This window comes from Sceloporus undulatus, chromosome 10 (assembly GCF_019175285.1).
Source record: "Sceloporus undulatus isolate JIND9_A2432 ecotype Alabama chromosome 10, SceUnd_v1.1, whole genome shotgun sequence".
NCBI lineage: Eukaryota > Metazoa > Chordata > Lepidosauria > Squamata > Phrynosomatidae > Sceloporus > Sceloporus undulatus.
Genome location: NC_056531.1, coordinates 1262954 through 1278830, shown reverse-complemented (window position 1 = coordinate 1278830; position 15877 = coordinate 1262954). Strand labels below are relative to the sequence as shown.

The window sequence follows — 15877 nt, the reverse complement described above, 5'->3', positions numbered from 1 at the left end:
GAAGTGGAGAAAGAGAAATAGACCCAGTCAGGGAGCCTTTCCCAATTTCTGCAGCAGATGATAGCACTGAAATAGAACAGGAATCAGAAAGACCTTTCTTCACAACATTCAGAATAAACTTCAACATTATTTAGACTGAAGGTTTCTGAACTGAGCTCCGTGGAATCCCAAAGCCCCTTATAAGAACATCAGGGACATCCTGCAGGATTGGATCAATAGTCCACATAGGTTGGCATTCTGTTTCCCACAGTGGTTAGCCACATACTTCCAAGAAGCCCATGGGCAGACACTGTAAGCAAGAAGCTTCTCCCAACATTCTTCCACAGTAACAATGGATTGGGATGCATGCAGTTGCTGATATCTGGCAGCTACATTTTCTGTGTCTTGTAGCCACCAATACAAATGTATGAAAGTGGGTAAATCTTACCTTTGAAGGATGCCAACATGCACTGTAGATATGCATGCCTCACAGCGGAAGTGCAGGTTTTAAGACCAAAGGCTTTCTTGAACCACTCAACCAGCTTCTTGGGCACTTCCGTGGTGAACCGATTACACCAGAGTGCAAGGACAGAGATGGCATGCACCAGAGTGCCTTCATGGACTGAGGAGAGACAAAACAGAATTATGTGGCTAAGCAATCCACATCATCGGCCACACCCACCCACAAACTCATTCTCATGGCAGTAGCTGTGAAAGAACCTTACCTTCCTGCTGGAGAAAAGGGATGAAAAGTTCGGCCACAGTTTCACTTACAACTTGATTGGAGGGCCCAGAGACTGCATGATAGCTACAACTGCCAATCCCTAAAGGCACCAAAAAGCCCTCCATTAGTCACATTACCTTCCACAATTAAAAAGAATAAGAAGATGTATCGGCCAGAAAACATTTTGCAGCCTTGGTGACCAATCTTGTTGAAACATTCCCTAATTCCCATCTAGCTCATGGCAATTTCCTAAACCAGTACCACTGACATAACTATCAATAAATGTTTTGACTAGACATTCTTTGCAAACCTTGCACAGTAACATTCTCTCTCTGGACTAAAAATGAACCAGTAAAATCAAAGTTGGACTTTCACATTCCATTTGACAGAAGACATGAGTTCTGACTGTAAAGACCGCTTTTTGCATCCAGGAGCCTTACCTGAGAGGACACTGATTTTCTGTGCCACAACTGTCAGTTTTCCTTCAGCACCTATCAACAAAAATTGCGGGATTATCACAGAGAGGAAAAGAATTACCAACAAGTTAACAGGAACAGGAAAAGACCATCAAATCTGCACATGAACACTACCAAGCTATATATGCCTACTCAGAAATAACATCTAGTGATTCCAACAAGACTTTCTACCACAAAACATTTGGGCAGGGGAAGCAGGTATGGCCCTCCAAGGTCTCTTTGGGGGCTAATGCATTCTGTAGCCTTCAACAATTGCCCAACTCTGCCATAGGTACAGGAGAGTGACCCAAACAGCAGAGGTGCTGCAGGCAATCACAGCAAATTGTACCAGCGATGAGGAAAGTAGAAAATCCTTCCCCAAATGAAGACCTACTTACCTCCCAAAATGGCAAACAGGTGTTTTCCAAGTGACTCCACTACGGATGGGTCGCTGCACTGCCTTGCCAAATTCTTCAACGCTATTATGGCTTCATCCATTAGCTGAGAACTATTGGATTTCAATTGGCCTAAAAATCAGATACAAAACATTATTGCCTCCCACAGTTGCCCTTCCTTGCTATTCAAAAATGCGCCTAACAAGTTCTGAAAACAGACAGCGGTAGAGATCTGTGTATGTAATGCAGTATCTTGAAATACACATGAAATGTACCTAAATATTATGTAAGCTCTAAGGAAAGACTGAATCTTACTTGTGAGAAATAAATGTGTAACCTATTGTCCTGAAGAATTTCTTGATAATCCATTGGTTAAGAGAGACTTCATGGAATATCGATGCTGATCTGACTACTAGGTAAGGTTAACCTTTGCAAACCTGGGAGCCATGGTCAAACAACAAAAAAATACAGGAGAGATGCAGATTGACAAGTATATACCAAAGAACCTTCAATCTTTCACAACATTTCACAGGATATTTAATGTGAGGGATCAGCAAATATTATTTCCAACATATCAGACTGGTATTTGTGCCACTGACTAGAATTATGCCTTTCTTTCCTGGAAACTTTCCAGGGACCGGCACCAGTCCAGGGACCACCACTTTGAGTAGCACTGTTGTGTCACAGCTAGCACAACCTATAATAAGAAATTATCAGAGTTATGGTCCTCAATGTGTGAGGGTCCAATGTTGCCTAGCCCTAGAGCAAAAGAAACCTTCTCTTATCTGCAAACAACATAGTCACAAACAATGGAACTTACTGGCTAGCCCTTTTGCGATGTCCAGTGCATACTGGCTGAGGTCAAGGGTTACAGATGCCAACAAACAAGAAATTGCTGAAAGTGAAGAAGAGAGAGAGAAAGAGAGATCGGTTAAATTAGCATTCACTCTTGCCAACAGTAAAGCATTTATGCCTCACAACAGCCAGCATTCTATTCATGGCTGATGGGCAAGAACCAAAATCAAGGACCTCTGAGCTACTGTTGACACTGAAAATGTTCCTCCCCCAAATCTTTGAAATATGTGCTATAAAATAAAAGAGAAACAACTTGGAAAAATTGTTATTGCCCACCTATTCCTGCTACATCATCAAACTTGAGATTGGTACCTCTCAAACAATTTTTCCCTAGCTTCACAATAAGCTTTGAATGCTTTTAAACCTTCTGAAAGAGTTTCTGACATGTTCCTACATTGACTGTTTCCATTCCAATTCCCTATTTTCCATGCATGACACAGGCCTAATTTCCTAATGTTTTCCAACCACCCAGCTATCAGGTTTCCAACTACATTTGTTTCACAACCGCCCTTATTGTGTCCAACTGTACACTATAAAAACATGGGCTGACTGCAACTGCTCCAATTTAGTTTGCAGTTAGGCAAACATGAAAAAAAAGCTAGAGCCACTGTGACCCAGCCACCCTCAATCCAGAGAAGAGCCGCTACAGTGAGCTCAATGGTACCAAATCCATTCAAAGCAGCTCTCCTTCACAACATACCCCACATTCTTCCACTGGCCACTCACTTTCAATGGCATTCTCAGGGCTCCGCAGCAAGGATTTCTGCAAAGCTGGCAACACAAGGTCCTTGAATTCGGAGTGAGACACATACCGGAGCAGAGGAGCGCAGTTGTCCTGCAAGAAAAGCCAAGCGTTTCATGCAGAGCTAGAGCGCAAATGATCACCTGTCCAGACACCTGAGAGAAGCAGGAGTTTCCACCAAGTGAGGAAGTGCTCAGTTCATAGTCATAGGGTGCGTTACAGACCGCCATAAGGGACATCCTCAGGACATCCTAGGTTTAGAAAGGGGCGTCACTTCTTGATGCCCCAAAGGCTAATACATCCTGAGGACGTACAAGATGGCGGCACCCCATCTACATGGGGGCCACCATGATGGCATCACGAACACACAGCCTCCAAATGAGGCGGCGCGGACGTGACGCTGTCATGCCGCGTGAGGGCGCTTAGTGCGCCCTTTCGTGGGTGCAGGAAGGAGCTCCGAAACGGAGCTCCTTCCTGGTCTTGTGTCGCTGGCGCAGTCTTTACATGGCTGCGCCCAGCGACGCAGAGTAGAAAGGGGCCAAGCGGCCCCTTTCTCCTCCTCCCTGCCGCCACGGGGAGTCCTTGGGGTTTGAAGCCCCAAGGACACCCCTTTCCAGGCCTGGGGGAAGTGGCATTTTGCCACTTCCCCGCAGCCTGGAAAGCAGCAGATTGGGGCCTCAGCGGCTGCCGCTCTAGCCACTGAGGCCCCGATCTGGCGGGGAAAGGGGCGGGTGCAGGCCGCCGCTTTTCGGCAGTCTGTGACGCACCTTAGTTAGCAACTTGTATTAAGATTGGAGGTCTGAGAGAAGGGCCCCCACATGCCCTCAGGTTAAATCCACTCAATTCTCTCTGTTTCTAGACAGTTGCATGGCTGCCCCTGTTTCAAGAGTAGATTCGTGAGCAATCTCCCACCCCTCACTAACACAGTATTTCTCAGCTAGCTTTCAAAATGATAAGGCCAGTTTTCTGAATGATCCCCTTCCCGATCCCCACACCCATATCCCAAGCTTGAGAAAGTTACTTTTTGGATTACTGTTCCCAGAATCCTCCGCCACAATGGTGAAGGAATTCTGGGAGCTGCAGCCCAGAACAGTAACTGTTCCAAGGTCTTCATACACACAAGGCATTGGGCTATCTGCATGCTAAAGGCAGGGAGGATCACAGCAGAGTATTTATGGCATGAAAACCTGTGGCAGGTGAGGCACTTCGGTGCCATAGTGACAGTACAGAAGACAGGCAGGTCAAAGGTTTATTTAAGCAGCCATATCTAAAATAAGTAGGTAAGTGTTTAAGATATGTGAGCGAGGGAATAAGATAACACATAAGGCCTGGAAGGCATTACTGGCATCAAATACTGTGGTTGTGAATGGCCACTGATTTCCGCTGAACTTTACAAAGAAATAACAGACACTATTTCTCTCCTGCTTCACAGATCCATGATTTGCCAGTTCTTTCCCTATACCCATGTATAAGAATATCTACCAACTAAAGGGTAACACTTGATACACATCATAAAGACAACTCTAACCCATGAGAACTCCTGCCATAATCAATTTGTCTTTTAAGCTGCCATAACACACTCAGGGTTTCCTGCGGCAGACAACTACACTGGTCTAGTAATTTTTTTTGGCTTAGTAGTAAAGTCAGGAATTTCTCTCACCAGTAGGTGCTTCTGAGGTTTCGTCTTGCTCATTAGGATGGTCTTCATGTAGAAATCAAGGAGAGCACTCTGAACAAGGAGAAAAACATATTACCCTCACATGACATTCCATAAGAGGAACAGATAGTAAGGCTTTATTACTCCATCAATGCTATACAGCAAGAGGGAAACATGTAGCTCTTTGGGTGGTGTTGGATTTCAACTCCCATCAATCCTACTCAGCAGCCAGTTGAATAGGGATGACAGGATGTCTGTCTCAACAGCATATGGATTGCCACAAGTTGCTCATCCCTGCTACTGTCTCTGTTTACAGGCCCAGTGAAATCCACCCCTGCTTGAACCCATTTTATTCTTTATTCTCTGGAAAAACGACACATCAGGATTCATGGTTTCAATACACTGTGGTGCATATGACGACAGCATGGCAGCTGCAATGCATCATGCACATTTCATGCACACCTGGCCATGAGCCTCTAAAACTCTGAATTCAGCTCAGTCTGTTTAGGTCCCACCCATTGAATGTCTGGGTAAAACTTAAGCCAACTCCCAGCAACCTGTTAAGAAGCCACATCTTTCTCCAGTGCCAAGCCCACCTTCCATACTAACCTTGTATCTGTTGATGGCATCAACTTCCTTCTGTTTGGTACAGAACAGCACTAATAGGCCCAGCATGGCAGCATACCCCTGGTTGGCTTCAAGGCCAAGAATGACAGAGAGGTACTGATCCACCAGCCCAGGGTTCTTTGGGGAAGAAAGCAGAATGTCAGGAAGGCAAAAGTGAGTTTAAATCACCCTATTCCACCCACCCACCCCAACCTGGTATCCTCCAGATGTGATGGACTACATGCTATCTGGCTGATGGGAGTTACAGTTCAACACATCTGGAGGGCACCAGGTAGAAGAAGCTTGATGTATACCATCATGCCATGGATCACAGTTTCAGAAGCCATACAGTACCTCTTTCCACAGCCTATTCAGTTTCTTCACAGCCCCATCCACCATAGGCTTCCGGGAAGCACCCAGAACTTCCAACAAAAGCAAACATTGAACTTCCACCTGTTGAGAAAAAAAAAGGGGGGGCCCTGAATAATTTACCAATAGTGATCCTTACACACCACTTCAACTTCTGCTTCATTTATAACCCTAGTTAAGAACTACTCAGAGACTACATACGTCATCCTAAACACGACTACCTGTACTCTATACCTGAAACTAATTTTTGAGACTTTAGTCTTACTTGGAACACTGGTGATGAGAGTACAGTATATAAGCTGACAAAAGACAGGTTACAGTGAAAAGACACACAGCAAATTCAAGACCACGGATTCTTACCAGTTTTTCCCATGTTTCTCCTTGTCGCTTGTCACGTGTGGGGAAGACGATGCGGACAAGCAAACAAGTCCAAGACAGAGCCAGCAAAGCTGCAGATCCACTGCTCTTACTATCACAAAAAGGGCAAGAAGGAAATGAGTGCCACAGGTGACTGCAGCATTAATGCCTGCCACTACAAACCATGGCTAACTCTCTGCTTATTAATTTGAACAACTTGAAAAAAATGTCTCCACACACACAGAACTTTTTCATCTTAACTCTAGTCTTTTCTTTCCTCATTTTCCCCAATCTTAAGGCCTGTGCAGAAAGAATGGCTACTCATGATTATGTTTGCACAGTTATATGTTCCTCTCTCCTCACTGCAACCATTTTTCATGTTACCTGTGCCAACCCTGCTTAAAGGCAGGACAGCTCTCACTATGCATGCTCCTAAGGCAGAATATAATGTAAGAATATAATATAAGAATATAAGGTGGTATAGAAATGTACTTGCTATTGCTATTTTCACGGTCAGATCTGCTTGTTGGGACTAATGGGAAATGTAGTCCATCATCATCAGGAAGACCACACTTTCCCCATCTGCTCTAAAGGATACTCAGGAGCCTCAACCAAAGTTGACATGTCCTTCATTAGCATGTGTGCTAGTCAAATCTAACACCAACCAACAACAGAGGGGTCAGCAGAAATAAAGAGTGGGCTTTCTTCCAAAGCTAAGGTACTCAAGGTGGAGTCTCCTTCTTTGGAGGTCTTTAAAGCAGAGGCTGGATGGTCATCTGTCAGGGATGCTTTGAGAGTTCCTGCATGGCAGGGGGGTTGGACTGGATGGCCCTTGTGGTCTCTTCCAACTCTACGATTCTATAATTCTAAGGTACGACTAAGAAGTAGATTTTCCCCCTTTCAGCAAATGGCTCCCCAAGAAACTGAACACAGCTCTTACTTGGGCCCTACAGACTTGCTGCTGATTCCTGAAGACTGTAGGGACTGTAAAAGGTTCTTTGCTGTCGCTTCCGGCTGGTATTCGGCAAGCTGCTGCAGAGCCACTTGAAGAGCTCTGTGGGACGCTGCATCTCTAAGGAGAACATTTAAGGAAATGCATGAGGCTCACATACTTAAGACGACCGTTTTAATCACCTCCTCACAAGTCTGGTTTATTATGGCTGATTAGCTTCATTTCAACAAATCTATTTATTATCCAGTGTGCCTTTCTGAACTGAAAGGGTTATTTCCAAATTACATAAACAAAGGCAAGCGCACATTTTTATACGACAACTCCATCTTCCATATTTTCATTTTCTGGTGCTGTAACAAATAAAAACCTAAGTAGCCTCAAAAGATGAGCAAGTCTGTTCATAAACTGCCTTACTACGTGTGGCTCAGGGACAGCAGCAATCTGAATGTGCATGAGGAGCATAGAAAGGGACTCTTCAGTGGTGGCATCCTTTCAGTGGAATATTTTTTGCCAGACACACTTGTTGCCCATCAAGTTGAACCCTTTTCATTTTCCAAGCCTGGAGCACTTCATACGTCTACTATACTATAGATCTGCCTTCACCTTTGTGTTTTAACAGGACTTTTGTGATTCATTTCTGAGAAATATAGAATATAGCTGAGCAAATAAATTGAATAAAGGAGTCAAAACAAATGTAATAAGTTACACCTTCAAGATACCAATACTGAGCGGCTGATCCATAACCAGTATTATCATCTTACAAAAGCAACAACAACACCATCCATCTCTCTACGGAATCAACTGGATAATGTACAAGCCAAACAAATTTAGCCTTAATAGAAAGTCTTACCTGTATCGATGCAAAGTGAGGCAGAACAGCTTACAGAGACCTTTAACTGCACCTTCTGGCAGATCTGAAACAGAACAAGGCCAAGATGTTAGCAGTGAACCGAGAGCAAATGTTGTTAACTGAACAGTTCAACATCATGTGTGTCGCATCTTCTTTTCTTAAACTATGAAAAGCAGGGATCCACTCACAACTGGGAGTGCAAATGCAAGGAGGGAATTAATCCTTTGAACCTACACTAGAATCCCCAGGAGAAGAATCACTTTCCCAAGATGCTATTTTTTAAACTAGTGCTTAAAAAACCTTTATGGTTAGGTAATAAAAGTATAAGTCTAACATTACAATATGCCACGAACTGCGATTTTCAACACTATACATTAACAATAAAAAGGAAAACAAACAAAGCAAAGATTAAAGGAAAATTTGATGCTATTTGTCACATGAAGGAAGCGTCCCTCAGCACCACAGACAGGGCAAGCTTTGGTCCAAAGGTCTTCTGTGGCAGACCTACTCTTTATCCAGTGTTTCTGCAACAGAAAATGAATATTATGAATACCTTTCCCAGTAATGCATCTTCCGAGTTCATTGAGGATCTCTCTCCGCTCCTTCACGCTGGATGTGGTCACTTTCACAGCAAATCTCTTCAGTGTTTCAGAAACCTAAACAGCCAAGGCAGTTGGGCGTGAGGAGAGAAATTCTCAGTCCGTCCTCTGAACCAGGGATTTGAACTCTGGCCTCCTCACATGATGCAGACTACACACCGTTCAGTCAACACTGCTCCGGTTTACTGTCCTCAACTCATTCACCTTCACAAAAGCCACATATTCTCTGCCTCAGTTTCCCCTCCCTGCTTCTGTAGCTTCTGCCTCACTTTTTTAAAGAGTTAAAACCCCTGGAAGGAAAGAGCTGTCAAATCTGTTTTTCACAAGACATCACACACACACACACACACACACACACACACACACACAGAGTCCTATAGAACAGAGGAAGCACTGCATACTCTCTCCTAGGACACTACGGAAACAGATACGGTAACCTCACCCATTTCGTCTTGCAAGGTGTCAAGATGTTTGTAAGCCCGTCCCCAAATCCGACACTGAATTTTGTGCTTCTGGCACACTAACCACAATGCAAACATAAGGGGAAAAAACCTCAAGCGTTTTACGCCTTGGCATCGCCGTCAAGCAACAAAACCAACAATAGCATTGGGCAGAAAGCCTCCCACATGGATCTTCCTGCCTCCAACTCCCAGGCCCAGAAACAGCCCTCACACCATTTTTAGCAAAGTGTGGCTGGATCGCCCTTTTAGCAGTGATGGTGTGGCTTGGGTTCCGCCGCGAAGGATACAAAACCAAGAAGCAATCGTCCTCTGGGGGATGAGACGGGAGTTTGGCACTGGGACTGGCAAAGGGAATGAATGACAAAAGCCCCAGCACCGCATTACTGAGAAATGATTGATCTGGATGGTTAGTATTTCTGGATTTGGGAAGCGGGAAGTCCATTTTCTCATGCGTGTCATGCTTAATGCAAGTGGCTTGGTGTGCAAAATGGTGACGATTTGGGTAGGGGTAGTTTCGTTTTGGGGGGATTTGTAAGGTGGGAGGAATAGTGTAGAAAAGGAGGATCTGGGGTCTGCGATGAGTTCGGGTTTGGATTGTGTGCGTGGCTTAGTCATGTTTAAAAAAACATGGTGTGTGTGTAAGTCCACTTGTCCCTCCATATGCGCTAGGGTCAGGGGCACAAGAATGTGCAAAAGCTGCAAATAACAAAAGCACCATGAGGACACCTCTCTAGGAATCTCTAGGTCCTCCAGGGCAACTCTGTGGTCAACGTCCGAGAGACACTGAGCATAGATCTGCGCTGGAGGAGCTACAAAGGTCTCTCTAGGAATCTCTAGGCCTTTCAGTGCCACTTTTAGTTAAACTTGAGCATAGAGTTGCACTGGAGGACCTCAAGATTCCTAGAGAGGAGATAGTCATCAAATCCGTGAATCATCAAAGCCGCAAATATGGAGGGATGAGCGTGTGTGAATTATGTCTGGCTTATTTGTGTATGGGGTGTGTGTGTGTGTGTGTGTGTGTGTGTGTGCGTGCATGCATTCACACACAGGTATCTATCTGTGTGGAAAGAAAGGGGGGAGCCCAGGCAGCGCAGGCCAAGGGCAGCAGCAGGGGCAGCCTGGCTGAGCCGAGAGCAGATGGCGGGGCTGCCAAGGCCTCCCTCTCGGCCTCCAGGCGGCTCCGAAGCCCCTCCGAACCGGCAGGAGGTGTTGGGCTGCAGCTGCCCTCCTCCTCCTTCTTCCTGCGAGCCAGAGCCCAACCCACCAACCGGGCAGCCGCCTCAAGGAAGCGGGTGGGCGGGCGAGAGGCTGCAGTCCCGCCGGCCCAGCAGCTGGACAGAGCCGTCAGCCGCGGAGAAAGCGAGCCCGAGGCCCTCTCCTCTCTTCCCGCCCTCCGCCTCTCTCGCCTCGCGCAGCACCCACCTGCGTGTCAGCCGCCATGGCGCCGGTTCCGACCCGGAAACGGTTCCAGCGTCAGTGCGGAGCTCCTCCTTGCCACTGTCGGCTGGGCCCAGGCTCCGCGAGGGCAGCTCTTATAAGCCCAGGGGGCGTGGTCAATGCCTGGCGGAGGCCCCTCCTCCTCTTTACCCCGCCCTCTTGGGTGACGACAGTAGCGCCGCCCCCCAGGCCAGCTAAGGCCCCTCAGAGGCTTGGGGCCTACCTTGGTCAAAGCCAGGAAGCAAGGCTGGGGGCAATTCCTCAGTCCTGGCTCTGAGGGGGAGAAAGGCAGCCCACTTTGGTGGCTTTGGACTAGGAGGCCCATTATCCTTGGGCTGGGGTCATGGGAGTTACACTCCCTTCTTTGAAGCAAGAGAGACACTAAAGCAGGAAAGCCTAGTGGTGTGACAGGGGTCAAAATGCATTGTGGGCCAGACTACCAGACCCCAAGCCTTCCAAATGAAAGCAGTGACCCCACTAGGGGGGTGCAGGCCACACTGGGTGACACTGCCATGTACCACCTCACTCTAGTGTCACCCAGGGTGGTCCGCACCCCCCCCCCAGTGACAGCCCTGGGAATGCCCCCCTCCAACCCACTTGCTCTTCTTGTTGTGCACCTTTCCAACTTCTGGCAAGCCTACGGTTCATGGGGTTTCAGGGGGCCTTGCCATGACCAGCCCCCAAGGCTGAGAGAGTGTTACCAAAGCATGCCACTGGTATGAGAGGAATGGCATCAGATGCCCCTGGCTGAGGAATAAACCAGAACCACCCATCATTTTGGACACGCCAAACTTAAGGAAAGCAAAAAGGCTTCAGGTGGCATGAACGCCAGTGCCCATCACATTCTGTGGCAGAAACCTCCACTTTTACAACCACAAAGAGAAGACTATGTAGCAGACAAGCATACACCTCCCCACCACCACCACAAGGACCTATATAGTTTCAAGGTTTGGATTCTGGGTGCGAGGGCCTTGCCCATCCAAACTGATGGAAAGATATAGGAAGAAATGGCTTGAACCGGAGCAAGGGTGCTGCTATCCCTGGGACTGAGGGATTTTGGTAGCCAAGCATTTATTTGGATAGCCCTCTCAACCTCAAGTGACGCGCTATAGAAGAAATGTGACACCCACAACAAAAGGAGGACTGATAAAGTAGTACTTTATTTTGTTCCTTTTCTTTCTACTCCAACTGGAGGACGACAAAACCAGCAAGTTAGTCAAAGAGACCAAACCCCATGTCTTCATCCGACTCTTCCGATTCTTCCTTGGCTTCCACCTTGGCTGGGGCTGCAGCAACCGGGGCAGCGGTTTCAACCGCAACCGGGGCAGCAGCCACAAAAGCTGAAGGATCAGCCAGGAAGGCCTTCACCTGTGAAACAAAGAGAGATGCATACAAAGACAAAAAATCAGGGTTTTTGTGGAGGTCACTGGAAGGATTCAAGAGCAGCAGATGTCTAAAGTCAAGTGCCATTCTTTTCACATGGTTTCATTCAGCTTTTCTCACTACTAAATTTGCACTGAATTAAGTGGGGAGGCTCTCTCTAGAAGTGGAACACACCAAGACCTGCTCTCATACTACGTAAGGTCTCTAGTGATCTCAAAGGGTCCTCTAGGACCCCAAAACTATTCAGCTTCAAGCAGGTCTCCTCTGTGCCTTTGAATATTAGACCTGCTTCTTCCCATTATTATTGCCATTCACATCGTGGTTACCTTTTCAGCCAATGGGAAAGAGTAGTCAGTTTCCACAGCCACAGCCAGGACTCGCTTGTACCCATTGATGATGGAGTGGGGCACAGAGGCAACAGTTGGGTAGCCAATTTGCAGGCAGACGCTGGCAACATTGCGGACACCCTGCGGGAAACAAAGCACACATGCTCATACGTCCTTCAGACAATAGAACTTCTAACATGCTCTGTATATGTGCATCTTCAAGTCACTTGTCAACTTAGGGAGACCCCATTAATTTCATAGGGTTTCCTTAGGCAAGGAATTATGCCAGCTCCTTCCTCTGGAATACAGCCTGCAGCATCTGGTATTCTTTGGCAGTGTCCCATCCAAGAACTAATCAGGGTTCACCTTGCTTAGCTTCCAAGATCAGACAGGACCTGGTGCCTTTAGGCCATGAGTAAAGCACACTAATACTCACTGGCACACATTCTCTGAGCCAACTACTCGTCTTTTTTTTTTTTTAACCAGGCATGTTTTAGTTAACAGACTCCATTTTGGATCCATTTCTCAAACACTCAGCCTGAGACAAGCGAAGAACCCATGTAAGGAGGCACCACTTACTTCCAGAAAACGTCCACGTAGGGTATCCTCAGTGATGTCCAGAACCTCAGGATTATAAATGCTGCCATTATCAAACACCTGCTGGATGATGAGCCCAAAGGAGAAGGGGGAGATGTTCAACATGTTCAGCAAGGTGGCTTCGCTGGCACCCACTTTGTCTCCAGTCTTGATCAGCTGCACATCACTCTAAAGAAAAAAAACAGGGGAAGACCCCAAATTGGAACAGAACTGAACAAAACCAGAATTGCACCATGTCAGGAAGTTATAGGCATCTTTGCTTCACTGGAAGTCATCATCTCCACAATAAAATAAATACTCTTTATTATTTCTAACTGTCTTAAAATATTGAAATACTGTTAAGAGTATAATACTTAATGCTGACCCTTTGTATGCTTTTAATAGTACTGCACTGTAATCTCTTCAATTTGTGAGCCACCTTGAATTCCAGTTGTGAGGTACAAATGAAGTTAGCAACATAAAGATCCGAAGAATGCTCAGCCAAGGAGCTTTTATACACTATGCCCAGAAGTGGCAAAATGCTGCCCGCCCTAGGACTCACCGAGAAGAACATCACTCACCAGGATTTCAATGGTGCCTCTGGAGATCTTGGTGGTAATGCCCAAAGCTTGGAAAAAGGAGGTCTTCTCAGGGCCCAGGCCAGTGTTTTGAGCTGGCACAGTCACATCACAGGGGGCAATGGCACCGGCACGAGCAGCAGCTGGCACCTGAAAGAGAAAAAAGCATGCATTTCCGCTCATCCTGGTTGCACTGTGATAGATCCCACTTTTCCCCACTCAGATCTTGAGCAATAGATGTATGAGCTATTCTAAAAGCATACTATACATGCACAGACACTCTCCCAGGGATGGGTTCTGATACGTAACGCAAGCCTACACTACTCAGTGGACTGTGCACCGGGCTTGTCAAAGGTGGCACAACTCATCCCTATCATCTTAACTGTGTCTGCCACTTACTTTGTTAGCCAACAACATGTCCCTGATTTCAGTCAGATCCTCCTTGGTGAACACAAAGCCCACATTGCCACGGATATGAGGCAAAAGCCTAGGAAAAAATACCAATAAATATCATTTTATCACCTTAAAAACCAGCTTAATTTACAATAGAGCTATTATTCCTTCTCTCTCCAAAGTGCAAGGTAGGAAGGATTGATGACTGTTCCCTTTGCTGGGAAGGGTCCCCAAAGACCATCTAGCCTCACCCGCTTCCTGAATAAAAGCTCAAGAAAGCCATGTGCCACTTACTTCTCCAAAGCAGGGTTGTTCTCCAGATGTCCCCGGATGGCCTTGCGCATCATGGTGTTCTTCCCCATCAGGACGACAGCCTTCCCGCGCAACGACATGCGGATCTGCTGCATCTGCTTGGAACCCACGTTGTCTGCTCCCACGATGAAACATTTTGGATAATCATCCAAGAGTTGCTGCAGGATAAGAAGAGAAAGAAAGAGAGACTGAGACAAGCTTCTTGGGCTAAAGCCATACGCCAAAATTCAGAACACCGCTTCCACAACCCGGCCTCTTTGGAAGGGAAACTATTGCTGACATCAACACAACTTTCCCAATACTCTGCACTCAGCTCAATTCTCTCCAAACTTTGTATATGAACCATCTGGTCCTTTTAGGCAAAGTAAAATACAGTCTGAATCAATGGGTAACAAACCGGGGTACAGCGGAGCCCTCTGGCCATGCTCAGAGGCCCGCTCGCCGCCCTAGCGTGGTTTCTTCAGGGGACCATCCCTCGAGGCAAGCCCCCCACCCGCCTGGGACTCACGATGATCTTGAGGAAATAGTTGGATTTCCACGTGGCTCGGTCTTCCCTGGGCATCGCGGTGACCCAAGGATCGCGCGGCGGCGGCGGCGGTTTAAAGACGACGGTGTTTCCTGCAAAGGGAAGAGTTAGGAAAGTTCCTCCCGGCTGAGGCCTACCCCAGCGGCCTACTTTAGGCCCTTACGCCTCCCCGGCCCTCCTCCGTCCCTCACCTCACGAAGCCTCCGTGAAACAAAAGGAAGCCCCAAGCCGCCGCCCTTGCCTTTTATACCCCGAGCCGCCCCGACCAATCAGGGCCCGCGCGCGCCTTGGACCCGCCCCGCTCGCTCCGGATTGGAGGACGCAAGGGGAGGCGGGGCTGCGTCGCTTATTGGCTCCGCTCGCCACCCTTCTAAGAGCCACGCGGGCTGAGGGATTGTGGGAGTTGTAGGAATTCCGGGCGCCCTAGCCTTCTTCTTTCCTGAGCAGAGTCTCTTATTTCAGGGCTGAAGCAAAGAGGAAGAACCAGCTTTGGAACTACTTCAGGGCCTACATTAGTCAGTGCCATTGACTCAGTGGAGTTTACTTCTGCATAGACATGGAGGGGAATAAAATATGGAAGTCTTTGGAGTTTTTGGCACAGAATGCCTGCACAGGCAAATGTCTTCGGAGGGGACTTTGCCATCCTCTCAGGCTGAGAGAGTGTGACTTGCTCCAGGTCGCCCTGCAGGGATTCAAGCCCAGCCTCCTAGAGTCGTCATGCTCCCCTCCCCTAGATTCGAATTCGCCACCGCTGCAACAGTTAGTCACAAGAGTGTTTTGTGGGTTTCTTAGGCTCTGTGGCCATGTTCAAGAAGAGCTGATTCCCGACATTTCACCGCCGTCTGTGACTGGCATCTTCTCCATGCCCTGAGAAGATCTCACACACATCACACACACTGTGTAAGGAAGGCCACAACCAGTGAGACTGAAAAGTATCATCAATTTTTATTAGTTTCAATCACAGGAGTTGGAAAAAGGGAGCGGAAACAGCAGAATTAAGTGTTTTACAAAAGGGAAAACAGGGAGGGGGGAGAAATGTTATTCCACAGGACCCTCTCCCCTCTTCCACCTTAATCCTGGGGAGCTGGGGGAGCTTTCATCGAGACCCACTTCATTCCAATGCATTGAAAGAATTAAAGAGGGGGGGGGGAATCAAAACAAAACCATAGCCCACAAAGGCTTCCAATGTCACAGCTATGGGAGTGTGGGGGCATTTAAAAACCACCATGGCACACCATCTTCAGCGGAGACCCACTGCACAGCCTGCCATGGCTGTCCCTGGAACGCCAGGGTTGACTTTTTTTTATTGCGTAAACCAAATAAAAAAGTCACACAATATCCTAAT

General features: G+C 47.2%; 2 protein-coding genes across 2 annotated transcripts in view; both read right to left on the bottom strand.

Annotated features, from left to right (window-relative positions):
- Nucleotides 1-10544, bottom strand: part of GCN1 (GCN1 activator of EIF2AK4) — a 32425-nt gene extending 21881 nt beyond the window's left edge. The window contains exons 1-14 of the mRNA XM_042441475.1: nt 10424-10544; nt 8495-8597; nt 7942-8005; nt 7080-7211; nt 6143-6251; nt 5768-5866; nt 5417-5551; nt 4811-4879; nt 3135-3243; nt 2374-2448; nt 1557-1685; nt 1144-1194; nt 705-803; nt 428-601 (exon numbers count right to left, since the gene is read on the bottom strand). Of these exons, the coding sequence (XP_042297409.1) occupies nt 428-601; nt 705-803; nt 1144-1194; nt 1557-1685; nt 2374-2448; nt 3135-3243; nt 4811-4879; nt 5417-5551; nt 5768-5866; nt 6143-6251; nt 7080-7211; nt 7942-8005; nt 8495-8597; nt 10424-10441 (1366 nt within the window). The 5' untranslated portion in view covers nt 10442-10544. The remainder of the gene's footprint in view (nt 1-427; nt 602-704; nt 804-1143; nt 1195-1556; nt 1686-2373; nt 2449-3134; nt 3244-4810; nt 4880-5416; nt 5552-5767; nt 5867-6142; nt 6252-7079; nt 7212-7941; nt 8006-8494; nt 8598-10423) is intronic.
- A 1035-nt stretch (nt 10545-11579) lies between these two features.
- On the bottom strand, nt 11580-14774 carry RPLP0 (ribosomal protein lateral stalk subunit P0). Its single transcript, XM_042441513.1, has 8 exons — nt 14724-14774; nt 14515-14624; nt 13989-14164; nt 13701-13788; nt 13305-13451; nt 12727-12912; nt 12148-12288; nt 11580-11806 (listed from the first exon to the last, which is right to left on the bottom strand). The coding sequence occupies exons 2-8, from the start codon at nt 14566-14568 to the stop codon at nt 11651-11653; spliced, it is 948 nt and encodes a 315-aa protein (XP_042297447.1). The 5' UTR covers nt 14569-14624; nt 14724-14774; the 3' UTR covers nt 11580-11650.
- Between the last annotated feature and the right edge of the window lie 1103 nt (nt 14775-15877).

Excerpts from the sequence above, each read along its gene's own strand:
- RPLP0 (XM_042441513.1), bottom strand. The coding sequence starts at position 14,568 with ATGCCCAGGGAAGACCGAGCCACGTGGAAATCCAACTATTTCCTCAAG. Across the intron at positions 14,165-14,514 it reads ACTATTTCCTCAAGATCATC|CAACTCTTGGATGATTATCC; the intron begins GTGAGTCCCAGG and ends CTTATCCTGCAG. Across the intron at positions 13,789-13,988 it reads AACAACCCTGCTTTGGAGAA|GCTTTTGCCTCATATCCGTG; the intron begins GTAAGTGGCACA and ends ATTTTTTCCTAG.